Source organism: Urocitellus parryii, chromosome 2 (genome assembly GCF_045843805.1).
Source record: "Urocitellus parryii isolate mUroPar1 chromosome 2, mUroPar1.hap1, whole genome shotgun sequence".
In the NCBI taxonomy this organism is placed as follows: domain Eukaryota; kingdom Metazoa; phylum Chordata; class Mammalia; order Rodentia; family Sciuridae; genus Urocitellus; species Urocitellus parryii.
In genome coordinates, this window is record NC_135532.1 from 24,501,603 (window position 1) to 24,524,395 (window position 22,793).

Below are 22,793 nucleotides of genomic sequence, written 5' to 3' on the forward strand. Positions count from 1 at the left end.
TAAAAATAAATTAGCAAATGCCTTGCGTCCAGCCTTTGCCTTACTAGCTGGACAGTCTCAGGTGATGCCTACTTGTAAGAGATTTTGTATAAAATAATGCGACATATCTACAAAAGCACATGACACGTCTTAAAATGCCGGACAAACGGTACGTGTTTATTAAAAAAGCGGAGTTCGTCTCCTCCCTCCCCTCCGGCACGTCCCGTCCCCACCCCGCTCTCCCCCCCAGCCCACACCCTTACTGCGCCCTTGGCCCTGGGCCCCTCGGGATTGCAAGCGTGGGAGCCCCGGCCCCGCGCGGCTCCCTCCAACGACCCGCGCCCTCCTTCCTTCCTCGCCCGGACGGACGCACTTCCGGCGGATGTGGGGGGGCCGGAAACGGAAGTGAGCAGCAGGGCCGACTGACGGTAACGAGGCTGAGCGGAGTTCCCTGAGCTGTGTGAAGATGGTGAGTGAGCCTCTCGGCCGCCCGAATTTCAGGCAGGCTCGGCCCCGTGGCCCGGCAGGAACAGGCCGCCACCTCCCAGCCTGTTCGTGACTGGCGGCTGTGGCCTGGGGACGAGGCCGGCCTCGTGCCCCAGGATCTGTCGAGTCACTGGATTGGGGCGGGCTGGGGCTGTCTGGGGCTGCCGGGCTCAGGCTCTTCCCGCGAGCAGCGGTTTGGCTTTATCGTATTCCTCTTGCTCCTCTGAGTTTTCCGATCGTTGGAAAGGGTAAACCCGAAAGAGCAACGTTTTGTGGCGTGTCACCTCCGACTATTCCTTTCCCTGAGGGATGACCTCTTTGAGCCCAGAGTCCTCCAACCTATCCCTCCTCTTCCCCGTCTTTTAACTGCTTGATAACCAACCCACAATTATAGGTTGCAGTTGGACAAGTCAGACTTACTTTACGTTTTTCCTAGTTCGTAGTATTCCATGTGTTGGAGGGAAGAATCAGAATCCGCGCTTGCCTCTCTTGTTTGCTCCCTCTTTCTCTTCTCTCTTACTTTCTCTTTCTCTTCTATGTAAAAGTTGTGATGTTTGGAAAGACTCCTGAAGCATCTATGCCACTGACTCTGGTATCAGCAGTGCTGGTAGACCATTCAACCAAATCTAAAAAGCTTGTGTTGGTCAATATTGCTAATTAAAGAAGTTTGATAAACACACCCAGATTTAACTGGTTGTTAGGTTTTCACCAGTTTGTTTTACTCTGCTATTTTATTAGAAATCTTAAATATTAATCCTGATATTTTAAAGAAGGAAATTGGAAAAAATGATAACAGTAGAACCCAGAAATTAGAATTCCTTTTCTTTGTATATAGAAGAACTTTTCTTTAGTCACTTACCATAAAGCAGTTTAGTAGTAGGAGAACTTCATGTAGGATAGTAATAGAAGCTAACATTTTTAAAGCTACAACCCTACAACTCTAGTCCTGGAATGAGTTCAGCTACCTAGTGGTGAAAGCCAGAGAAGTGTGTGTTTTGCTAGCAGTCCCAAAGTAGATTAGTGAGGGTTCACACTAGATTCCATATTCTTTTCCTCATCTGCCTTGACTAACTGTATGTAGAAAAGTGGGAACCTCTTGTGCAGGTTTTGAATTCCAGGCTAAGTTCTGGACTTTTATTATTCAGACATGGATGAACCAATAAATTTTGTGTGTGTGTGTTTGAATCAGTTTTGGCAGGGCAAATTGTGTGTGTTAGGAAAACCTTGTTATGCATATTTGGAAAATGTGTGAGCCTAAGCAGTAAGACCCAGTAGAGTACTGTTGGAATCATCTCTTATGAGAGCCTGGACAGGGGTGGGAGAATGAAAAACACTGAACAGGATAAAGTATCTGACCAAACAAGTATACAAATGAATTAAAAAGTCAGAAAGCTGGTTTCTCAGAATAGTTTCTCCTAATATAGGAAAAGATTAGATACCAAACTGCCTGTAGCTGTTTTGCATTTTTTTTTTCTGCAGAATTGCAGGAATATAAGCAACCAGTAATTTAAAGTCAGCATCTTGTGCTTTTCCTGCTGTAACATTTACTATGTTTTATTTTCTTGTTAATATATCTTCATTAGATGAAGCCCTGTGAGGTAGTTGTGCTTCTTCAACATCTAGCACAGTACCTGGCCCAAATAGATACTAAAAAATATTTGGTAATTAAAAGTTTCATAGTACAAATATATAGGATGACAATATATCAGTTCCCAGTGCACTGGTTTTTTTTTCTTTTTAATTTTTTGTTTTATGCTATCCTGATTAGATAAAATTTTAAAATAGGTTATGTGTTCTTGTAGAAACTTTCTGAAATTCCCTTTTTCCTTTATCTTCTGTGACCACTTTTTTTTTTTTAGCTGTGCTGTCTGTTCTTAATCCCATTTGTTTGTTCTTTGTCCTTAAGGAATGATATTCTCCAGGATTCTGTCCTCAACTTTCTCATTGTATGTTAAAATATTGCAACCTAAGAGAGGTATCTCTTCAGTGAAAGCAAATCTGATTTATTTTGAACATTTACTCTCTACGAATATGAGAGTAAAAGTCAACGCAAGACTTTCCATTTTTAAATTTTGCTAGCCTTTGGTTCTGCCTCATATATATATTTAGCTAGTCATCTCAAACTGCTTGTAGCTTGTTCATTTATATTTCCATCCCTTTAGCAGTGTTAACTTATTTTTTCATGGAATGATTTCTAATCTGTCAGTCTTCAGAGATCAAGTCAGGAGTCCTTTCCCAAATTTGTTATTACTTATTTACCTTGTATGTTCCTCAACCGTAATGCTTAAGGCATATTCTAATTGTCTGGATTGTGGACTCTTTGAGGGCACAGTACTTAATCTTTTCTCTCTCCTGCTTAAAAAGGCTTTTTTTTTTTTTTTTAAACAGGTGTTGTCTGAAAAAAATTATTTTGCCTTTAATGATGTTTTTGATTTGTGTTGTAGAATGCCAGAGGACTTGGATCTCAACTAAAAGACAGTATTCCAGTTTCAGAACTTTCAGCAAGTGGGCCTTTTGAAAGTCATGATCTTCTTCGGAAAGGGTACATGAGGGAATTGTGGCTTTAACTTTGTTGTAATTAAATGTTTCTCTGAATTATTTTCCACAAAATTCTTTAAATATTTTGATAGGTCATTAATGCATATTTAAATTGGGAGATAGCAAGTAATATTCCTTAGATGGGAAGGGGAAGAGGCTTAGTTGTTTCCTATTGTTGAAGAAGCATCTTATCAGGTAGCTTCCTAGCATAAGGCATCCTCTTAGTATGTTATCTAGTAGTGCTTTGGTAGAATTTTCTTTTTTCTTTCTTTCTTTCTTTTTTTTTTTTTTTTTACTGGTAACTTGGAGAGCAGTTTTTCTTCTTATCTTATTATTGGAGTAATTCACTTTTATTTGAGGCATGCTAGAACATAGCAGTTAAGGGGATGAACGGAAGACTCAGACTACCTAGATTTGTAACCCAACTGTGCTATTTAATGGATATATGCCTTTGGGTAGGTTACTTAATTGCTCTGTGTCCCAGTGTCCTCATCTATCCACTAGGCCAGTCATAGTTTGTATCTTAATTTGAAGAGTAAATAAGTTAATACCTGAACAATATTTGAAGGATAAATAAGTTAATACCTGAAAAATACTTAAAATAGTACCTAACTTTAGTAAGCAATCAGTAAGCATTGGCTGCTGTTTTTTTCCCCCTTAGCTTTAACTCACAGTTATGTCCCTTTGCACTATGTTTAGATACATGTGTCTGGTAGTTATTTTTCTTTGCAATTCACTTTACTGCTAAACCAAATAGGGTTATGCCTTCTTCCCCCATAAATATCCTGTGTTTTTGAATTTTTTAAAATCTGATCTTAAGGTTTTTGCTATTAGGGTAGAATGGCATTCTTAAGCTTGTGTCTGGGGACATACAATATATACTCTTATAATTTTGTATCGAAAGATGTAGTAGTGATAATAAAAACAATTTATTACATTCTTTCTCGACATAGAGCATTATTTAGCACTGTATTTTGGAGAATTACCTCTAGTGATTGAAGTCTCCACCAACAATATCTATAATAAATACGTTTTAAAATAATCATGATATAGAATGTTTGACTTTTTTCTTTTATTGTACAGTCATTTTAACATATTCGTCTGTTCCCATAACTATTACCAAAATATAGGACAGGTTTTCTCATAACATACTTTTATTATGTGTATATGTGTGTCTGTGTGTCCGTCCGTCCGTCCGTCCTTGGGGATCGAACTCTGGGCCTTGTGCATGCTAAGTACTCACTCTGACTGAGCTGCACCCCAGCCATTTGGCATACTGTTATAGTAAGACCCTTGATAGATGCATTTTTGAACAGTGGGTAGTAAGTGAAGTAATCTTTTAAATATATTTTTTTCTTCCAGTTTTTCTTGTGTGAAAAATGAACTTTTGCCCAGTCATCCTCTTGAATTATCAGAAAAAAATGTAAGTATATTACCTATGTCTTTAATTTTATCCTCTACTATATTACTGTTAGTAATATTTTGTGGTTTATTACAGTTCTGGGGAGGATTTGACAATGAGTCTTTATTTTTAATTTGCCTTCTAGGACAGACTTCTGAATTATCATTATTGCTTCATTAAATCTCTCTTTCTACACATCCTCTTTTGTTTATTTTATGAATAAAGAGTGGTCCATTTTTCCATTCCTCTCATAATTATTTTCTCATTTGAAAAACCTGTTTTTTCCTTGCCATTTTTGCTGTTGCTAACTGAGTACTTTTCTCTAGTTTTGGCCTCTTTGTCAAGCCTAGCATTTCCAAATTACTGAGAGACATATCCATGAGGCACAGTATACACAGATGGCTATTGCATAATCCCCATTCTTAAGAAACTTAAAATTTAATAGGGAAGATAAGCAGTAGCTAGGAGGCTTCATAAAGTGCTAGAGAGGGCCAAGGATGCAGCCACTTCTGCTTAGGGATTTTGGAAGGCTTTATATAGGAGGGGCCTTTGAACAGTTTAGGTTGGTATTCACCAGGTACGTGGGTGGGAAAAGGTCACTCTGAAAGAGGGAATGGCATGTACAATGATCTAAAGGCAGCTTAAGGAGTTTTTAAATATACATTTAGGATAAGAAAACTGTATCTCAGTACTGGGGAATATGATACAGTGTCACCTAGGTAACAGATTATTTATTCCTTTTTTTCTTCTTCCTCTTTAGCAAGGGAAAAAAATCTTATAAGAAAAAGTTGAGCACCTGATAGAATTATGAAATAGAGGTTCAAATATGAGAAAATAGAACTCCTATTTGCTTTTAATGCAGTCAGGTTTTAGGCTCAGAAGTTAACAGTCTATATATAATTATGATTATTATATTGCTTTACTAAATCTTAATCAGAGTAGACTTAAAAGCATGTGAGTATGATTATGAAACCATAGTGGATCATAATGGAGAAGTAAAAATTGCCTGTAGACCAAAAATGGATAAATATCCCACTTTTCTAAGAGATCTAATCAAAAGTAGTTTGTGGCAAAATTGATCCCTGACACTGTTCTTAAGTAGATTTTTTAGTAGATAACTGAGAACATTTAGTCCAATAAACAGTGATCATTACTCACAACAAGTTAATCTTTGTTCATTTTTTTATTAAATTACCAAGTGGGTCAATCAAAGGATCAAATTATCCTACCTGGGATAAACCTGAGGATAAGTGGTAGATTATGGACTGAGTGAGTGTTTTTGGTTGGTAACTACCCAGAGTACAATGACTGAGGAATTATCATTTTAGAGGGAGCATTTTGGTAGAGATGTTGTCCTTATGTGCATCTTAGGTAGTTTGGTGAACACTTAGGAAGGCTAAGTGTTTTACAGAGACTTGAAGGTAGCCATAAAAAGCACGTAAATTGGGTTTTTGGGGAAAAAAATTGCTTACATGGGTAGTTCATTTTGATGAATTATTGAATTGTATCATGGAGGCAAAATAAAGCAAAAGGCTAGGCCAAAACTTTAAGAAAAATATTTATAGTGGTGAGTGTAAAGTTCTGCATTTGGGTTTTACACATATTATTGTATTATTGTGTAAAACCTGACAATTTTAATTGACTATGTGCTCAGTATAAGCCAGCAGGTCGCATTAGTTCTGAAAAGAACATTTTTACTGACCTCTATTAATAATAAGACAAGGCTCAAATTCAGGGAGATTATATTCTCACTTTCCTACACATTAGTCTGACCATTTGATCTGCAATATTGGTTCTGTTCTGAGCAATACATGTTAAGAGACACTTTGACAAATCTGATGAGACTGGCCAAAATGGTGAAGAGTCTAGAAGCTTCTTAGGTCTTTGGAGACTCAACTTAGGTCTTCTCTCCTTGTATTTTTCCTTAATCACTTGTCCATTTAATGACTGACTGTCTTCTCTTCATCCCTTCTCTCTAGAAATTTTTTGGTACTTGTTATCTGTTGAAGTTCTTTAGCATGGATTGTGTAGTTGAACTATATTGGCATCATGCTTATTAACCAAACTTGGACACATTGCTTAATCACTCTTAAGTTTTGGTCTCCTCATCTGTAAAAGGGAGTTAGGAATGGTCTTTTCCGTGGCATATTGTTATCCTCTAGCACCTCTCCATAATTGGAGCTGCAGTGGTGATTGTGATAATTCACCCTTATTGTTTTTACCAGAGATTTCCAGGGATAGAGGGATTTTGCATCTTAGTTTCAGATGGTAATATCAGAAAATGTTTTTTGTCCTTATAGATGGCATGGCTGTAGGGGATTGTTAACACTGGTGTCTGTTGGGTAGAGGTCAAGGATGCTGCCAAATATTCTATAGTGCATAGGTCAGTCCCTAAAACAAAGAATTATTTGACCCATAATGTCAGTAGTGGTGTCTTCTGTTTTATTATGTTATCACCATAAAACCTAAATTTGCACATGCTTGTTATTTATGTGGTAATTGATAATTACATTTTTAAAATTTTTATTCTCTTTAGATACACATGATGATAGAGTATATTTCGACATATAATACATACGTGGAGTATATCTTATTGATAATTGCATTTTAACATCAGATAAGTTGGATGCATTCACCAGAATATATATAAATTAATTTTTTTGCATGAAATTATATTTATTTATCATGAGGGTAACTTTAAAGAAAACCCTTCAGATTATATCATAAAATACCCCTTTCCCTAAGGACCGCCTGAAGATTTTGCTTTGTCAAGCTGACGTAATTTGAAACAGTGTTGTTAGATACCTTATTTTTCACATTTTCGTATTTGTGGCCCCCAATCATGCCCCAAATAAACATGATCTCTCAATAGAGTTTTGATGAATATGATTTTTTTATGATTATTAGAAACAAATCTCCCAAGAGAGTATAGTATAATAAAAAACAATCACAAGAATTCACTTTGTCTCATGATTACATTCAGAACTTTGCAGCAGTCTGTTTGCATATTTTATTCACTGTCCTTAAGAACCACTTTGGAAAACCATGTTTTAGATCCAGAGTCATGTTAATTTTTTCTGAGGCATATTAAATTAGGATCAAGTTTTCTTAATATCAGTGCTTACTAAAAATAGAGTTCTAGGAAAAATAAAATTGCTGATTAGTAACCAGTACAAATTGAATAGCCTTTTAGAGGTACACCCCAGTGGAATTTATTTTTTAAATTTGTCCTAATTAGTTATACATGACAAAAGAATGCATTTTGATTCATTGTACACAAATGGAGCACAACTTTTCATTTCTCTGGTTGTACACTATGTAGAGTTGCACCATATGAGCAGTCATACATGTACCTAGGGTAATGATGTTCATCTCATTCCACCATCTTTTCTGCCCCCCTCCCCTGTAATTTAAATATTGAAGTTTAATTAACAACATTTTACAATTTGTGATTATTTTATTGAAATCCTTTGAAATAATATACTTTTGTGGTTAGAAATTCACTATTAAGTTTGTCGTGTATGTGACAGTTTCTGGATCTCAAAAGCTTATTTACATATTTTCTTTGCTCTACCAGTTTTGCAATAGTCCTAATCAAAAGTACTGAAATATAATTATGTCTTATAAGTATCCTTTTGCAATGTGAAAAATATTGCTTAATTTATAAATTTTGAAAATCTAAAATTTAGGTAATAATTTTACACTGGTGAAGACTACCTGTAAGCTAGATAAGATACTCAGAAATGTTCCAAAATTAGAAGAAGCTAGTTAAAGCACTTTGTTTTAATTTTAGTTATGAATATTAAAATCTTTCTTCCAAATGTTATGTTGTATATGTATCAATGCTGTTTTGAAAGCAGAGTATTGAGTGTAATATATTGTTTTTTGTAGTTCCAGCTCAACCAAGATAAAATGAATTTTTCCACACTGAGAAACATCCAAGGTCTATTTGCTCCTCTAAAATTACAAATGGAATTTAAGGCAGTGCAGCAGGTGAGTTTATGGAGCTTAGTTATGTTTTGTCTAAGACATGTTGACACCAGTCAAAAGACTCCTCGGTTTTCACAATAGCAGTGCAAGCATTACTTTCCTTATTCCTTTATAACCTATTCTGCTTCCCCTTTTTTAGGGTAGAAACTTAATTCCTCCTTCATAAAGGAAAAAAGAGTTCATTAAACAGAAAACTGCCTTAACTTACAGGCTCAGTGTCTGAAAACTTACCTGCATCTACTGTTCATGTTTTTCTGCTTTTTATGGGTTATGTTGAATTTGAGATTCTGAGGAATATCCAACTGATAGTATTGAGTATGCAGTTAGTTTATAGCAGAGTACAACTGTTGAAAAGGAAAAAAGTACTTCCTTCCAATTGTGTAAGAACTGCCCCCTACTTGTGTTCTGGATTATATCAAATCATTCTACTTCAGAGAAATCCCTTTCTGTAGTTGATGCCTTTAACCTCTCTTTCTTCTTGCTGTCTCATCAACAGCATTTACATATATTCAAAATCTCTTTTGTCTTTTAAAATAAAGCAAAATATATCAGTACCACATTTCTTCATAGAAACTCATGTTTGCTTCTGCAAATTGAATTTTTTTTAAAAGTTGCCTAGGTTACCTGTATGTGGCCCTTTTAACTCCTATTCATTCAGCCCACTGTATTCTGACTTCCATTACACTAGAAAAATTGGTTCCTGAGCATTGTGGATGTTGTTTTGCTATAATTTGATTTGCACTCTCAGTAGTATTTGAACCTCATAGCTTTTTGGCCTTTAAGAATGCCACATTTTCATGATGTTCCTCTCCTCTCTGAAATCTCATTCTCAGGTTTCTCTGTAGATTCCTTTAGCTGTTCCCTGAAATGCCAATTTTATTAGTATCCCATCTTTGGTCCTCTCCTCACTCTATTTTCTACCTATTCCTATTGCTTTAGTTATTTACATGCTAATGACTCCTAAGTTCTAATTCTCATGAGCTATAAACCTACCTCCTTTTCTAATTGGAAGTCCTACAGGTGCCTCCAATTTCACATATATAAATACAGAATAACTCACTATTCCTTGGATACTCCTTATCACATGGATAGATTTCTGCCTAGGGCAGAAATTGAAGTATTAGCCTTGATTATCTCAGCACCTCATCCCCAACTCCTTCACCCCCACTTCCTCCAAACAGCCAGTGCATTGCATGATCTTCTCACCGTATCTACTATGCTGATTTCTTTTGTTGTTTATTTGGTACTGGGGATTTAAACCAGGGGCACTTCACCACTGAGCCATATCTCCATCCCTTTTTATGTTTTATTTTGAGATGGGGTCTCGTAAGTTGCTGAGGCTGGCTTTGAACTTGCTGTTCTCCTACTTCAGCCTCCTGAGTCTGGAATTATAGTTATGTGCCAGCTTCTTGTGCTAACTCTTAACCTGCAGTGCCTCATCCAGAGTACTGTAACACTCATCCTGCTGCCCCTCAAACATATTCACACTGTAGCCAGAATAAGCTTTGTAAAACAAATTTGATTGTGTTACTCCCCTTACTTTGCCCTTAAAATAAAACTCAGTGCCTTAATGTGACTTGTTCATGAATTGACTTCTTCAAACCATAGTCCACACTCTCCTAAGCTACTTGAAATTCCTTGATTATGTTCTTTGACCTTTTGGCTTTTGCATGTGTTTTCTTATTCATATAGATTCCTTTCTCAGACCTAGCAAATATTGTGTCCTTTTCAATAAATTTTGTCAGTGCCATCAATTGTATCAGCTAAGTTATTCTCGAAGCTACTTGGAATACTTTTTACCAAGAATAAAGCTCTAAAAAGAGCAAGGCTTTAAATCAAATTAATTTGTGTCTGAATCTTGGTGCTACCTTCTAGTCTTAAAAATTCAAGTAAGTTAGAGGCCTTTTGTAAATCCAGTGTTCTTTGATTTTTTTTTGATTAGTTTTTAATGTGAAATGAAGAGAGCAATAAGAATAATATTGGGTTATTCTGAAGATTAAATGAAATAATGTATGTTTGGCATAGAATTTTTCACTTTTCTTGTTTAATATTACTCAGATTCCAACTACGTATTGCTCATGTTTGGGCCCAAGTTTTTTAAGACCATTTAATCCAAAATATTCTCCTAGAATTTCAACTTATTTTTTTTTTTTTGAACCCTATACTTTTGTAGTTCCTGCTTATCAAGATACATAATGACTCATCCCTCTTTTTGATGCCTTCTTAGGACTCTGCCTCTAATCTAACTACCTGCCAGATGCTTCGCTCATGGCTTAATTTATAGGCACCCATTTCTGTTTCTTCTTCCTCTCCCTCCTCTTTTCTCCCCACTTTCCTTTAATCTTTTTGGTTTGACAGTCTAGAGAATTTTTTTCCACAGTATAAAGACCTAAATGATTTTATAGGCCATTAGTAATTGAAAAGCATTAATGTCCTCAGTCTGGATATATGTTTTGGGAGGAAAAGTCTGATTATAACTGCCTCCTTAGATTCTAAAGGTATAATTGTTTTAAAAATCCTACTGTCATTAGTCATTAACTGTCTATTTTTTAAAAATATTTTTTAGTTGTCAGTAGACCTTTATTTTATTTATATATGGGGCTGAGAATCGAACCCAGTTCCTTGCACATGCTAGGCAGGTTCTATACCACTGAGCCACCACCCAGCCCCCTATTATGCCTTTTTTTAAAAAATTTATTTATTCTAAGTTGTGCCTATTACTCTTTTGGTAGTCTTTTGGCAATATCCAAAAATATCTGCACTGATCAGTTACAAGTGCTGGACAACTAACAAGAACAAAGACTGAAAATTTGTTTTGGCTACATTAAAGTTTGTTAAGTTTTGAATGAGAAAACTGAGGCTGGAATGGGTCAGATAACTTGCACAAAGCTATATGATTGCTTAGGTGATAAAATCAGAATTTGAATCAATGGCATTCTGCCTCCAAGCTTTCTCCATTATATTGTACTTAGGTACCAGTCTATGGTATATGTATTTAATACTTACAAAAAAAGAGATCACATTGGTTCAGAAAGACATCATATTTTGAAAAGCTTCACAAATGACTTTGGTTGACATTTCTGGTTACCACCGCTATTTGAAAGGTATATACCTAATATTTGTACTATGAGTTGTACAAAACAACATATAAAATGAATAATTCATTTAGCATTATTTCATTTTATATGGAATAATATAAAAGAATTGGATTCATTTTATATTATTTCATATAATAATATAAAATTATTATTTTTTTGAATTGGAATTTGTTCAGGAATGTGATCATCCCATATGTATCAGGAACAAGGCAAGGTGTTAAGCTCTGGGATTACTCCTCTTGTCAGACATGCTGTAGTTTTTCTGGACACTAACCACACTTCAAAATGTGTAAACCTGATGGGATAAAGTGTTAATATAAGCTACAATTTCCATATCTTGACATATTTTGAAAAGAGCTCTGAGGAATTTTTAAGAACTTGGTTTGTACTAAAACATGAAGTGTTTTTTTTTTTTTCCCCACCCTCACTGGTTAAATTTGCTACTTTACTTAGTTTTGTGAACTTTTCAAATAAAGAGTGAAGAATATGAAATCAAATAATACATTTTGGCTTTTTCCCTTGTTTTTCTCCTAATTTTGCTCTTTCCTGCTTTTCCCAAAGGTTCAGCGTCTTCCATTTCTTTCAAGCTCAAATCTTTCTCTGGATATTTTGAGGGGTAATGATGAGACCATTGGATTTGAAGATATTCTTAATGGTAAGTGTCATTCAGCATCTTTTTGTGGAGCTCTGTAATATACAAGCTGACAACAGCAAACAAAACAGTATCCTTCGTGTTCATAGAGTTTACATCAGTTGAATTCACTTGTTCTTATTCACAGCAGGAAGGTAAAATTTAATGGTAATAACTGTCCTTAAATAGTTTTAAAGTGAATTTATTCACGTGAATTTTGTGATTATAGTGGTTATAACCATTTCAGTCAAGATAAACGTTCTGTGTCCTGAGAATCAAGTCTGCTGTGTTTGTGTCATACAGTAATCCTTTGATGGCTTAAATAATGATAGTTGTTTCAGTTTTCATAGCATTTGTGGGATATAACTAGTTTGTGTTTCATTAGGTGGTGAGGAGAGTGTCATTCTTAACAAAATTTCCTAAATGATTGTATTACAAGTGAGATTAATGACTTTACTAAGAACAGTGTGAGGAATATTTTCTATTTTTTTCTGGTCCTGAGGAAGATAAACAAATAGAATCTTGTGCAGTACTGCCTCTGCTCTTTAAGCCCCAGCAGTATAGAAGAAACAGAAAAACAGTTTTGCTTGGCTGTTTATGTCCGGTAAGGAAATGCTGTGGACACAACAGAAGTCTAGTGAGCCTCTTTGAGAATCTTCCCTGAGGGAACTTTTTGAATTCAGGAAACCTGGATTCTTAAGTTTATTTGAAACTAGTATGGTGGTAGGTCTGTATATTAACTTTTGTTTAGTTACAAAAATACATTCATTTGAAAATCTGCTTCTGTAATTGTGTACAAAGAAAGGAAGAAGAACTTAAGATTTATTCAGTCAATTGAATGTATGTCAGGCATTGGGCTATGCTCAATATACAATGGTGAACAAAATAGATATCTTCTTCCTAACGGAGGAGGCAAATGTTAAGCAGAAAAAACTGGCATATAATTAGAAATTGTGATAAATTCTGGGACTATGACACACAAGTTAATTCTGAAAGATATATGGATTAGTTGAGTTAAAAGGAGAGGAAAGACTTTAGGCAAAAGAAATAATATGTCCAGGGTCTTTGAAGGGTTTGAGATTTTGACTACTTACAAGCTAACAAGTTAGCCTGCCATGGTTTCATGGTCACTGGCAGAATACACCAGACTCCTGGAAACAAAGGACAATTTATTACAATAGTGGTAGTCGAGTATCAGCATTTCTGTTGGTTTCCCACTTCCCACAGGGAAACATGAAAAGAGAGGGTCAGGCAGTCTATATAAATCATGTATTTTATTTCTGGAGAAGAACTCCATATTCAGAGTACCTGAATCTTAGAATGGACAATAAATCTGCCCGTTCTGTGCTCCTCTGTGCTCCTGTGCTTCACTTTAGAAACAGCCTTGAAGAGTCCAGAGCAATGGCAATATCTGTGCTCCCAGGGATTGCAGAGTTGTGAGAGACCAATTGAGAATTGTTTCCTAGCACACTTGAGAGCTCTGTATGAAGAATCTCATGACTGAAGTGTTTTTGAGCAAAATAGAGAGGAATAAGGCAAGGTCTTTGACCTAGAGAGGGAATAGGTAAGCCAAGGCCTACAGACCATAAACAGAAGTCTGGAGTTTATTTAGATTGCAGCTCAAAGCCATTGAATGGTTTTAAGCAGAGGTGAATTGTGATATAATTTCATGTTTAAAAAGGTCATTAACTGTCTGGTGGGCATCTCACTTAATTCATTCCTTGCATCTGTCTAAGGTAGATGTTAAGCTGGAAAGATCCCTCCTTGATTGAGGTAGATGATTTTTATCACAATGAGACTACTACATTGCCCTTGGAGTGGTTTCCCTTTTGTGGGTAACTATAAGATACAGGTAACTTAGAACTTAGAACCTTGCATTAGCTCTTCCTTCTGCTTAGAATATTTTTTCTCCTCATTTTTCAGATTTTTTTTTTCATTTTTAATGTCACTTCTTCAGAGAGGTTTTCCTTGACTACCTAAAGTCTTTGTCATCTCACCATATATTAACAATTTGTATAGTACTTCCTTGATATTTTTCTTTTGTATTTGTAAAGTACTTGTTCCATAGTAAGTGTTTAAAGCTCTTCCATATGCACCACATTCTCATCATCAATTCTGACTTAGAATATAATTTTAGGTCTACAATGAGGAAGTAGTTTATTAATCTAAGCACTGTGTGAAGTCTATTAGAGTATTAGAGATGATGAAATTTTTGTTTATTCCTCAGTGAAGTGCTCCAAGAAAATTCTCTACATTTTATCAGGAGGGTGCTAGTAAAGTCAAAAGTAGGCTTTATCTTAGTGCCAGAAAGTGCCTTTCATTCACTCTAGTCCCTTTCACTTTAAGATGAGTAAACTGAGGCTCATGGGGAGTTTTGGTCCTTCCTCAGACTTACAAGTGAGCTCATAGGATAAAACTGCTAGAATCACCTTGTATACCTTGTTTTCATAGTGTGCAAGTGATAGCTCATTCTTTGTAAAGAAAGTCACAAGTTTAAAGTAAGTAAAGTTTAAAAGAAAGTTGTGGATGGGAGGGAGGGGAGGGGAGGGGGGATAGTAGAGGATAGGAAAGGCAACAGAATGCAACAGACACTAGTATGGCAGTGTGTAAAAACGTGGATGTGTAACCGATGTGGTTCTGCAATCTGTATATGGGGTAAAAATGGGAGTTCATAACCCACTTGAATCAAATGTATGAAATATGATATGTCGAGAACTATGTAATGTTTTGAACAACTAATAAAAATAATAATAATAATAAAGAACTAACACTTTTATAGAACTTAAAAAAAAAGAAAGTTGTGGTTAAATAAATGAATGTTCTCTGCTCAAGAATTTAAAGCTTTTCCTCTGAAACTCAGATTTTTCATGTTTATCCAGATCCCATTTCTTTGCCTCATTCCTTAGTTACCTGTTGTTTTAGTTACTGTATCCTTTTAGAGTTTTTCCCGGTGTCTACTTAGAAATATATAGTCAGAAAATACTTGGCATTGCTTTGTGTTTATCTTTTTTTTTTCTTTTTTTAATACAGTTAGTATCATACTATGTGTATCTTGAAGTATACTTCAAGATATATTGTGTATTTCTCTCAAACATATATATATGGTTCTTATTTTTTTCCTCATTCATTAACACAAAACTATGCTTTATACTCTTGTGCAGGTTTCTTTTTAAAAGTTTTATATTTTGAATGCTTGCTATGTATACAGCAGTTTATTACTAATAATCGGGGCATTGTCAGTTGTTACTAAGGCTGCTTTTGTGACGTGACAGGTTGTGGAGAGTATTGACTGCTGAACTGATGTGATACAATAATTTTCAGTCTCTTAGGTAGTCCACTAAGGAAACTTCGACATTGGTTATACTGAATGGCAATTCTTTTTTAAGAATCTTGAAAAGGAGAACTTTTCAACCTGTTTTTTTTATTTTTAAATCAGCTATATTCAGATGTACTTGACATGCCATCACATGCACCTGTTTTTAAGTGTACAGTCCTATGGATTTTAATAAGTGCATACAGCTAGGGTCCCCCAATCAGGCTATAGAATGTTTTCATTACCCTAAAAAGTTACCTTGGTCCCTTGGTCACCGAACCTTGACCCCAGGCAACCACTGTTCTGTTTTCTGTCACTTTGAATTAGTTTTGACTGTTCTTGATTTTCATGAGAGTGAAATAATTGAATTTATCTTTTTTCGATAACATTTTTAAATGTTTGTTTTTGTTTGCTTTCAGATCCATCTCAAAGTGAACTAATGGGCGAACCACATTTAATGGTGGAATATAAACTTGGTTTACTGTAAGATAGTGTGCTGTTCATGGATCAGAGGGGCTATATCTTGTTATAGTTGGTTTTTGTTATAATTCAATGTATACAATATTAAAAGTACTGACACATGAGATTCTGTCTAAATAGTATCATGATTATTTGAAATTATCGTGTCTTTGATTTATGACCGTGTGACAGTTGAAAGCACTAAAGGAAGATGATTTTAAAGTTCCTAATTTATAGTAAAACCATAGCATTATTTGTCATTCAAAATTATTTTTCAGGAATATTATAAATTGTCAACAGGTTCTAATTTAACTTACTTTCTAGATATTCTATAAGTTTAATTTTTTAAAATAACCAGTGTCAATATTTCAATCTACCAACTTCATAGCAACATCTTTCAGAATAAACATTTGTAATTAATTTCAATGATAGCACTTCAAATTGAGTATAGAAGATATTTATCATGTTTCATTATAGTCTGTGAGAAGAATATTTGTTACATTGATGGTATTTTAGAATTACAGCCATGAGATCTTTTATGATGAAAAATTTTAATTTCAGGGGTTTTGATTTTGTCTTTGAGTGAAAAATTAAAGCAACCAGCAAATGTAGATTGAATTCATGTACTTCATGGATTTAATATGTATTTGATATATGAGCAAGCAACACTCTTTAAAGGAAGTAAGACTCATTTTTATACATGTTATGCGTCCCTGAACAAATTTCATAATAATTTTTTTAAGCAATTTTTACCATGATTACTCTTCTTATAAAATATTCTTTATGAACCTGCTATATAAAAATTAAAGATTTTTAGAACATTAGTGCATGGGTCATTTTTCACTAATTCTAAAATGTTTTGATTAGTTTTTTTTTCAGAAAATCTTTTAAATAATCATTGATTTAAAACATTCATCAATATTTAGAGACATTTGTGGTTTCACAACTTTAGGTGGGTTGCTACTGGCATCTAGTGGGTAGGAGCCGGGAACACAGCTATCCTAGAATGCATAGGACATTAATTTATGATCATGTAACAAACTGAAGACACTAGGGAAAGGACTTTAAAACTCAATTTTTATTAAAACAGTAGTCTTCTATGTCTTTAAAAAAAAATTACCAGTGAATATTCTAGAATTTTCTGCATCTATTGTTTACTCTCTGCAACCAAAATTTATTTAGTTGAAAATGTTAGTAGTGCCAAGGTTGGCAAAACTTGAGATAAATCAGATGGTACATTTAAAGAAATCTCTCTTGCTCTGGCTATTGAGATAAACTTAAAATTGTCTTTGCCAATTGCTCTATTTATAAACAATGAAATTATAGAAACAACAAAGATTCACTAATTAATTTTTTCTAGATATGTTTACTTTTACCTACAAGTTGGAGATTTCGGTTCCCTTGTTGTAGAAATAATATTCATTCCCCTCCTGACCAGTAGAGGGCATATGAAATTAATGAGATAGTTTGAATGGAAAATCTGAAGTTTTAAATTTAGGAAGTGGTACTCTTGGATAGTGCTTACTTTCCGATGATCTCTTTGCTTCTTCTCTCCTTTTCCTCTTTCACCTTCTTTATTTTTATGTCAGTGATTCTCATTCCTGAATGCATGTAACAGCTAGGAATTTTGAAGAAATTTTGATGTCAGGATCTGGATTTCACAAATTCTAAGAGGACTAGACTAGAGTGGATCCTAAGAAGCATATTTTTGAGACACTCTTCAGGGTACTTGCTTTCTTTTTTTTTTACTTGCTTTCCCTTCTTACTAGTATGAGCTATTGAGTTTTCTAGTGTTTCTTAATCTGCAGTCTACATTGAGAAATTATTTGGATTCCTTCAAAGGCAATTGCAGGTCCCTTCAAGTTACCTTCAAACTTTTCAATTAGGTATTTTTTTTCTTTTAGATGTTATGATTTTTCTTGGAGAATTAGTTTAGTATTTCCTTTAAAATCGTTTTAATACATATGAGAACAAAGAAGTTGATAGGTTTTACCATCTGGAAGTATTGAGGGGTTGGCACGTATTGAGAATTATTTGGCACAGCATCGTATGGCTCTTTGACCAATACCACCTCTGCATTCTTGCCTCTGTACAAAATATAAATAATAGACTTATTACTCTTTATTAATTTTGCCCTTTGCTGTGGATGTTACCCTTTTTAGTAGGATGAACAAATATTTAGCCTACTGTTCTTCATTTTATTATTCCTTTGAATGCAGATATTAAAAAATGTAAAATATGATCTGAAAACATTATTAGGAAAGATGAAACAATTCTGTGATATATCTTAAATCTACAACTGGATAAGTGTTTTTTTTCAGATACATGAAAACAAGTTTTGACTTGCTGTTTTTTTAATAAAGGAAAACCAAAAAATGCTGCTATTCTTCATTGTGTTTAGTTCATGATTTTGAAATTTAAATTCATTTCTTTCTGTGTAATAAATGCTTTTGTCTTATTGTAGATCCTTAAAGAATGAGAGCATACTGTTAGTTTTTCAAATAGAATTTCCCTAGGTTTTCCCCTCCCACCCCAAGTCAAAAAGTATAAGGGACTTTAAAACTTCTAAAAATGAAGGATGAAGTTTTGAAAGTTTAGAGTTTACCTTCAGATCTTAATTTATTTCTGAGCCAGTAGACGTACTCTGTCGGCTGTACTTTGTCCTTTTACTTCTTTCTGGTGTCATGACCTAATGGAGACAGGAAAGAGCTATATTGTTCATGGCTATGACAAAATAAAGGTCACATAGGGGATATGGCTTTGGGTCAGTGGATGATCAGGTAGAATTCTGTTTTAACTTTGTCTGCACTTATTTATTTTTGGAAAGATGAATTAATTTTACCACCAAGACATATATCACACTTTTTGTTTGTTTTCTGTACCTACATAGAAATCTTGTAAAACCTAAATGAGTTTTTTTCATCAACTGTATTAATTCTGAAAGAACACCCACATAACCTTCATGTTGATTTACCAGTTGTTAATGTATTGTCTTACTTCCTCATGTATAGATTCAGGATAAACATTTTTGGCAACAAGTCCACAAAGGCATCAGTAAGTAAATACTCTTAGCATCACATCACAAGTCCCACTTGATGATGGTGAATTTAACAGGTGATGGCTATCAGCTTTCCATTATAAAAATAGTTTTCCTTTTGTAATTAGTAAATAATCTGTGGAGTAATAGTTAGAGAGATATTCTTTTCCCCAAGAACTTTTTGTTGTTGTTCTAATTAGTTCCCCCAGAACTTTGACACAGAGGCAAAATCCTGATATTTTATTATTTCTTCTCATATTGGCTGACAAGTTTTTGTAAAGCGAAGTTTTCCATATTTCTTCTTTCTGAAGTATCTTTCTATATTCATGGATTCTTATTTAATGTTTAAAATCTGTTTCTATCAATACCCTTTTGATGCACTAAACCTAATCATTACAATGAACAGTAATGCTTTAAAAAGAAATTATAATGGTGTACAAGTGCTAAATTTAATTTTTAGCATTATTGTTATTTTACAGAATATTATATTTTATTGAGATATTTTAGTTACCTTAATTAGTTGTCAAGGGTGTTGTAACCAAAAAAATATCTATTTTGATCTTAGGGGAACCAGGGCTGACCTTAACTACTGATGTTCTGCCAGATCATGAGAGACTGCAGAGACCTGGTCAAGCAGGCTGTGACTTTTGCTCTATTCTATACACAGTTTCAAAGGCACCATAGTATTGTAGTTTTAGGGATGACAGAGGAAACTGATAAGGCACACGAAATAAATAGTACACATTTGGTCTTTTAATACTTAAAATGAAAATTTTCAATTATCTAAAGTAAATAAAAATATATACTATAATCCTATCTCCCCGTCATCTAGCTTCAATAATATACTCAGGGTTAATCTTACTCCATCCACATTTTTTTCACCCATTTTCCCCCCAAAGGTATTTTGAAAGAAATTCTAGACATCATTTCTACAGGAAATATTTCAATTTATAACATTAATATAACCACAAAACTATTATACCTAAATTAACAGTAATTCCTTAGAGTCAAATACCCAGTGTCCAAATTTCTCATGGTCTAATAAGGCTGTTTTGTTTGTATCAGGTCCCGAGCAACAGCCACACATTATGATTGGATTTTGTGCTGTCTTTTATAGGTTCTCTTTCACTTCATGCTAGTTGTTGAAGACACCAAGTTGTAGGACTTTCGACAGTATAGATTTTGCTGTTTGTATCTTTGTGATACAGTTGAACTTGTTCCTCTCTTCTGTAGTTCCTATAAATTGCTAGTTGAATCTATAGGCTTGATTAGGTTCAGGTTCATTATTTTTGGAAACATCACTTCATTTGGATGTGTGTTCTTCCCTAAGATACCTAATACCTACCCATCTCTTATTTTGTGATATTGGTGGCTGTTGACATATTACAACATATAGATCCAAATGGGCTTGCAAAACAGTGATTCTAAATCTATCATTTCTTTTCTGCCAGAATACTTCTTTAATTTTCCTGTTACGTACTATTTGCTTACCTAGGGATAAAGTCATGTAGGAAAGGCAGGGAAAATATACTTTATTAGTTTTTTATTGCTAGCATTTTTTCCTGAGGCAGGATTGCAAGTTCAAAGCCAACCTTAGCAACTTTGGTCCTCAGCAGCTTAGCGATTTCCTGTCTCAAAAAACAAAAAGGACTGGGGATGTGACTCACTAGTTTAGTGCTCTTGGGTTCAATCCCCGATATTCTCCCCCATGCACACACAAATTCTTAACAATTTTCAAAATACAAAATTTATTTTCATGCAGTAATAAAAATTGGGCTATTCTGTAATAGTGACCAATTTTTTTTTGTTGACAGTGTCAGTATGAAGGGTATACATTATTTAGTGTTTTATATTGCTTTATTTTATTTGTGTTTTAGTCAGCTTTTTTTTTTTTTTTTTTTTTTTTTGCTGCTGTGACTAAAAGACCTGACAAGAACCATTAGAGGAGGAAAAGTTTATTTGGGAGCTCAGTTTCAGAGGTCTCAGGCAGCTGGCTCCATTCCTAAGGGCTCCAGGTGAGCCCGAATGAACATCATGGTGGAAGTATATGGCCTGGACGAGTATGGTAGAGAGAAGTGGATCACATGATCAGAAAGCAGAGAGACTCCACTCATCAGATACAAAATATATACCCCAAAGTCACACTCCCAGGAACTCACCTCCTACCTACCTTCAGATATCATTTGTTAATCACATCAGGAGATTAATCCACTGATTGGCTCTCATAACCCAATCATTTCTCCTCTCAAGCTTCTTGCATTGCCTCAGACATGAACTTTTGGGGGGACACCTCACATCCAAACCATAATAGTTTGCTTGTTTGTTTTTACAAAGATTAAAAGATCACAGAACAAATGACAATTTTAGGAACTAGGCCTATCTTAAGAGGCTTTCTCTTTTTCTCTTTAAAAAACAAAAACTGAATACCTCCAAGATTTAGCTCTAGCGAAAAGATAGGCAAGGTGAGCCACGAGAGTCCATTACCCTCTATTTCATCTCCACATTATAGAACTCATTTGTGGTCTTTACTTTGTAGGTCCACCCTAATTCCGGACAGTACCCTAAATTTTTCAAAAGGAAAATTGCTAAAACTCCTTTATGTGTGGTCTTAGGGAGACAGTGCCTGCCTCCTTCTCCAGGCCGAAGAGGGCAGGTTAGCCTTCCTCTGTGCTCCTGGGCCCTGCAGTGGGTAGACTGTGACCTAGTCAGCCAAACTCCTCTCTTAGTGTTACTTGAACGAGTCAGGATTGGGTTCTTGCTCCATGGAGCTGAAAAATGAACACCTCCAATGCCACTGAGGTAAGTAAGCAAGCAAGCAGGAATTTTATTAAAAAGGAAAGTGAGATATTCAAAACTCCTGGTGCAGCACGTTTTAAGGTTTATAGTGCTCCCCCTTTTAAAGGCATGTAGGGAGAAGTTAATAAGCTCATTTTGATATTTCATTTATCCCATGGTGGGCAAAGCTGGATTATGAATTATGTAGTTGTTTTTGGTGAGATAGACACACCCTTTCTGAGAAACAGGAACTGTTTTATAACATGTAGGGCATGTTAAAATGGCTGTTCCATGCTTCCCCACTTGTTGACCTTTACTGTCCCTTCCCTAGCCTTTTCTATCTCACTAGAACTGGGATTCCTGAGTCCAGGAAAAGGAGACCAGTAAGGTAGGTGTCTCATTACTGCACAAACAGTGTGCCCTCATGCCACATCATTGTGGTTTCTGCTGCTCTATTTGTGACCCTCCTTTGATTCCTGATTATTTTTTAGCCTCTGCTTGGTTTGCTACCAAAGTGGTGACCCTCTAGTATCTTTATAGTAAATTCCTTTATACATAGAAGAGTGCATTTTGTTGCTTGCACTTGGAGGTCTCTGGATGAGTAATGGTATCAGGCAGCTGGTATTTTAGGGAACAAGTCCCCAGAGACATTGGTAGATTAGTTATCAGGCTGACAGGTTTTAATCGTGACTCTAGGTAGGAAATCTAGCTGCCTTTGGAAGGCAATTGAAAAATAGGTGTCCTATCTGGTTCCAGGAAATCACAGGCTCATTTTATAGTAAGATTCTGGGCAACCAGACTAAGAAAAAGTCAGTATTCCAGGGTGGCTGCTTCTAACAGCATTAGTAGGATGAGGGTTAAAGTAAATAAATAATATGTTTGAATTCCTATATCAAGCTACAGCATCCTCATTTATTACAGATATAATACTCAGTAGAAAACAAGATCTAAGTCTCCCCAGTTAGCACAGCTGGTGAATTCACTGTCCCATTAGATCTATTCTGTGAAAACTGGAGCATTGATTAGGATTTGAAGTATGCCAAGAATTAAGTGGGAATAGGACTGAGGAAGTAATTTCTTCACTT

The 22,793-nt window shown here is 35.1% G+C and overlaps 2 protein-coding genes across 3 annotated transcripts in view; one reads left to right on the plus strand and one right to left on the minus strand.

Annotated features, from left to right (window-relative positions):
• Positions 1–366: 366 nt before the first annotated feature.
• On the plus strand, positions 367–16,720 carry Pomp (proteasome maturation protein). The gene is made up of 6 exons (XM_026388420.2): positions 367–448; positions 2,910–3,007; positions 4,366–4,426; positions 8,297–8,398; positions 12,055–12,148; positions 15,857–16,720. Exons 1-6 carry the CDS (start codon positions 446–448, stop codon positions 15,922–15,924), a joined length of 426 nt encoding a protein of 141 aa, XP_026244205.1. The 5' UTR covers positions 367–445; the 3' UTR covers positions 15,925–16,720.
• An 85-nt stretch (positions 16,721–16,805) lies between these two features.
• Positions 16,806–22,793, minus strand: part of Slc46a3 (solute carrier family 46 member 3) — a 29,239-nt gene continuing 23,251 nt past the window's right edge. For both annotated transcript variants that reach the window (XR_003300735.2, XR_003300734.2), the window contains 2 exons: positions 18,502–18,585; positions 16,806–17,983 (listed from right to left, as the gene is read on the minus strand). The gene's annotated coding sequence lies outside the window, so the exon portion shown is untranslated. The remainder of the gene's footprint in view (positions 17,984–18,501; positions 18,586–22,793) is intronic.